Here is a 4,742-nt window from a genome sequence, read left to right as displayed (position 1 = left end):
CAGCAGCTACAGATGTTATATTAATACATAAATACACAAGTGTAACTGAAACAATCGAAAGTTTTGGAGTTTCTAAATGGTCACACTTTTGTTCAGGCAAGGTCTTTGGCATCAAACTGCTTAATGGGAAATGAAGTTTATTGAACTGGGTGCGATTTTAGCGTCTTCATATTTGTTCTCAATATCTTACAATGTTCTTGTTTCTCAGTAAACACGTTCTCAGTTTTTAAACTGAAACTGTTTTCAGTTTAGAATATGTTTAGAATATTATTTTTGGTCAAACGGAACCTTAGATAATGTCTTGTTTGGCAGGACTATTAAGTAAGGTGCACCAGTGTGACACATGCGAGGGAGAAAATCTGACAGCGATGGGCAAATGACCGCTATGAAATAAATGTATGTCTGCTCACTATATAATATCTGTACACATAACATCAATAGTGTAGTACAAGACTATGTTTTTATTGATATAATAGATAATGGCTGCGGTTGTGAAAGTGTTCCGGACGGTGCGAAATCATTGGAAGAAGTCAACCGTCGGTGTATGTGTCCTGTCATACGGTGGATACTGGCTGTATGGTAAACACTGGTGTGTATCCATTAATGTATCGTCTTTGTTAATCGTTTTTAGACTAAAAAAGTGTCTTCTGACTGAACCATCCTTATAACCACAAACGTGTCGTCCATATTATCAATACAGATCAGTTGTGAAGTCACATGATATCACTTTAGCTCGCTGGGCTTCTAGCTACATTGCTTAATTTTTTCCAATGAACGTTCAAGAATTGTTATCTTCATTCGGCATAATGCTTCTGATGGCTTGACGTATTGTTTTACAGTGACAATGTGTTGCGAAGAGAAGCTTGTCTAGAAGCCAAGGTGAGAGCAATTATTGTCCCTGTATATGTCTTTGCATTGACGTAGCCCACAATATTTGGCCTTCTACCGTCTTAAGTTGTCATGCTAAACTCTATGTGATGTTTCAGCAATTCGGGCGTCAGCAGATCGCTCCCCAGGAACAACTGAGAAAGGCCACAGTCATCCTCAATCCAGCCGCCTGCAGCGGGTACGAAAACACGTCCTCAATCAATAAAACGTTGCCTTGGCAGGGTACCCGTGCGTGACTGCGTGTTGTGATGGGGGTATCTGCTACTGCTGTCTGTCTGTCTGTCGATGAAGTAAGCCAGACTTGTGCTACTGTACCCTGCTTTACACAGGAAAGCCAACCAGTTGTTTGAGAAGAACGCCGCCCCGATATTAAACCTGGCTGGAGTGGAGGTGACCGTGGTCAAAGTAGGTGCTTTTACTTCCTGTCTCTGTTTGTGTAAGCAACTCCATTGTGTCCTGCCTGTCTAACTTTTTTTTGTTTTGCTTCCGCCTCCGTTACAATTGTTAACCGTGTTGAATAATAGCATTCCTTCCCCTGTCTCCTCCAGACTGACTATGAAGGCCAGGCTAAGAAGCTGCTGGAGTTGATGGAGCAGACCGACATGCTGATAGTGGCAGGAGGAGATGGCACCTTGCAGGAGGTGATCACGGGGCTCCTCCGGAGGGCTGATGAGGTGCGTCGGCATGGGCACCATCGCTGCTCCGCCATCATGTCACAGAGCCGTGTCTCCGTCTGACGGGCACAGCGCTCATCTGCAAGCGTCCTTTTTCTGTTCCCATGCTGTATGTTCGTGTGTGTCTGATGTACGCCGTCTCCCAGGGCAACACTCTGACTCGTTACTTCCTGTGTTGGTCTGGTGTAGGAGACTTTCAGTAGAACTCCCATAGGATTCATTCCCCTGGGGTCTCACAACTCCCTGAGTCCGAGTCTTCACCTCCTCAGTGACAACAAGGTCCAGTAAGTATGACCACCGTTAAATCCCACTCAAGCTTGTTCTGGCTACAGTAGTAGCCTACTGCCTACTGAATCCCACCTAAACACATGGGTGGCACACACACCCGTATCAGTTGAACGCACTTTACTTCCGCGCTTCAGATTTTTTTCTTTGCGTGTCTACGAACGATATCTCAGTAAGCTCTACTTGTTTCCATCACGCCCCTCCAGACACATCACCTCTGCAACACTGTCCATCCTGAGAGGAGAGACTGTACCGTTGGATGTGTTGCAGATTAAGGTGAGATGAAGAAGAGACTGGATTCAAGGATGTGAAAACCTACTGATCCAAGCAAATTGTTTTGTTTTTTTTAAACAAAAGTTACAGTAGTTAGCCGTGCACATGTGATATGTATAGCAGGGGTGTGTTAGTGTGGTCCTGTAGTTGTACGAGTGGGTTTGTGTTCGTCCACGCAGGGGGAGAAAGAGCAGCCGGTGTTTGCTCTGACTGGATTACGCTGGGGTGCTTTCAGGGATGTGGCAGCCACCATCAGCAAGTAAGAACTTAAGAACATTCAGCCCCATTTAAGACCAGGAATATGTTTACGTATCATAAACAAAAATAAACAAACTAAAAAATAATAATCTAGGCAGTGGGTCGTGTATTACGAGAAAGTCTTGTCTCCTCCACTCTGAAGATGAATCATGTTGCTGTGTCTCTTGTCCTAGATATTGGTACCTGGGTCCATTGAAAACAAGAGCAGCACATTGGCTCAGCACATTACGGGTGAGAAAATACGCTGTCGATTCTTAAGATCACGGGCATTGAACAGTCCTAGCTTCCCCGCCGGATCAGGTATCCCCCGCCAGGCTGTTGTTGACAGTGTCCTTGCTTGTCCTGCTCCACCCCAGGAGTGGCCCCAGGTCCACGAGGCCTCCGTGTCCTACCTGGCCCCCACCCTCCGCCCCCCTGACCTGCCCACCCACAAGCCCCCCCGGGCCAGCCTGCTGAACCGCATCATCCGGAGGCTGAAGAACTACTGGAGCCCTCCTGTGGAAGGTGACACAGCCATGCAGGAACTAGTGGTCTATGGTCTTGTGTGTGTATAAGAGTGTTGATGTGTTGGGGTCGTTGTGGTTGGTTCATGCAGTTTATCCATAACTCTGATCTGTGTCTGTGTGTGTGTGTGTGTGTGTGTGTGTGTGTAGAGCCTCCTAAAGTAGAAGAGCCAGTGCAGTGGGAGGAGAAGCAGCTGTCCACGCTGGAGCTGTCCATACACACTCACAACAAGAACCCCGTCGAAACGGTACACCAGTTAACGCACGCTACACCAGATAACACACGCTACACCAGCTAACGCACGCTACACCAGCTAACGCACGCTACACCAGCTAACGCACGCTACACCAGCTAACGCACGCTACACCAGCTAACGCACGCTACACCAGCTAACGCACACTACACCAGCTAACGCACGCTACACCAGCTAACGCACGCTACACCAGCTCCACTGTGTCCAGCAGCATTACCAGAACACTCAAGTCTTTTCCCCCACGCGGGTTCTCTCTTCAGCGCCTAGATGATTCCATGGTGCTGAGTGCCGAGCCAGACACCTTCACTGTTGGAGAGTTCATCACTGTGGGGTCAGTATCAGAGTAAATATGTACTGTCACCGTTACTGCATGTCTTCCTCTCTCTCTCGCTCCCTCTCTCTCTCGCTCTCTCTCTCGCTCCCTCTCTCTCGTTCTCCCTGCCTTTCCTGTCACACTTCACTTAGAAACTGGCCCAATTATTTATTTTTTTAAGTAAAAAAGCGATGCTTTCTTCCTTTATTGTAGGATTAAGAAAGAAGAGGATCCAACTGTGTTCACTAAGAAGTCCCTGACCGTGGAGGCCAGTGCTGTCCAACTCAACCTGCCCTCGGTCAGTACGGCCCCAGACTGGCCTGCAAGCTGAGAAACCATTAAGACCTCTGGAGGCAATGAAACATGTTTGGCTCCTTAGTGTGTGTTTACAGTGTTTTCGGAAACCCTCCGTCTTTGCTTTCATGTTTAAATCTGACCTATGACCCTCTGCCCCCCCCCCGTTGGCCCCGCCCACAGGAAGGGGCGGGCTTCTACAACATCGACAACGAGGCGTACGAGGCCATGCCCGTGGAGGTGCAGCTGTTGCCACGGAAACTGCGTTTCTTCATTAGCGCTGAGCGCAGGGAGCAGCTGCTCAACCAGATGTAGGAGGGACCTAGGTGACCGGAGGGGGACCTGGGTGACCGGAGAGGGACCTGGGTGACCGGAGGGTGACCTGGATGACCGGAGAGGGACCTGGGTGACCGGAGGGGGACCTGGATGACCGGAGAGGGACCTGGGTGACCGGAGGGGGACCTGGGTGACCGGAGGGGGACCTGGCACAGAACTGCCCCTCTCTGGAAGGTTCCATCCCCCCCCAGAACTGCCCCTCTGCTCTGCGCCTCACCACACACTGACCAGGGCCTCTTCCTCCCTGAGGTGACTTCCTGGAAAACCTCTGTTCTAACCAACACCAACCCCTAGTAGCCCCACAGAGACACAGGGCATCTCCTCCTGCTACAGTACTCTCACCTGCCCCGCTGGAGCCTATTTCAATGTGTCCTGATTATGAAAGAGGCTGACAGTATGATGATGGAGAATGTGATGGACCAAGCTTTGTGTTGTTACCTAACCTCTGCCCTGTACGTGCGGTACGTCAGTCTGGGCCAGAAGACTTCGGGAGATCCTCATCATGAGCTAAAACGATACCTAGAATAATAAAGAAGTTCTCGTATGATGCTCAGGTTGTCTTCGTTTATGTTCATATTTAGGTTAAGAATAAAAGAATGGAAGGAAACCTTAAGTGTTTGAGTTAAGATCAGCGCATGGCACTCTACTAAGATCAGCGCATGGC

At 48.9% G+C, this 4,742-nt stretch overlaps 1 protein-coding gene across 3 annotated transcripts; it reads left to right on the top strand.

Moving 5' to 3' along the window:
- Positions 1–246: 246 nt before the first annotated feature.
- On the top strand, positions 247–4,628 carry agk (acylglycerol kinase). 3 transcript variants are annotated; one of them, XM_062461082.1, is made up of 16 exons: positions 247–396; positions 477–589; positions 840–879; positions 987–1,066; positions 1,218–1,293; positions 1,437–1,562; positions 1,752–1,846; positions 2,054–2,123; positions 2,300–2,379; positions 2,552–2,609; positions 2,735–2,882; positions 3,032–3,129; positions 3,396–3,466; positions 3,662–3,746; positions 3,926–4,064; positions 4,185–4,628. In XM_062461082.1, the coding sequence occupies exons 2-15, from the start codon at positions 480–482 to the stop codon at positions 4,055–4,057; spliced, it is 1,269 nt and encodes a 422-aa protein (XP_062317066.1). In that variant the 5' UTR covers positions 247–396; positions 477–479; the 3' UTR covers positions 4,058–4,064; positions 4,185–4,628. The 3 variants fall into 3 exon arrangements, with proteins under 3 accessions (XP_062317066.1, XP_062317064.1, XP_062317065.1); XM_062461080.1 differs by having other exon boundaries at positions 3,926–4,628; XM_062461081.1 differs by having other exon boundaries at positions 316–589; positions 3,926–4,628.
- The last annotated feature ends 114 nt before the right edge of the window (positions 4,629–4,742 follow it).

Source organism: Osmerus eperlanus, chromosome 5 (assembly GCF_963692335.1).
Source record: "Osmerus eperlanus chromosome 5, fOsmEpe2.1, whole genome shotgun sequence".
Classification (NCBI taxonomy): domain Eukaryota; kingdom Metazoa; phylum Chordata; class Actinopteri; order Osmeriformes; family Osmeridae; genus Osmerus; species Osmerus eperlanus.
Note: the sequence above shows the minus strand (reverse complement) of the source record. Positions and strands in the feature narration are given on the sequence as shown.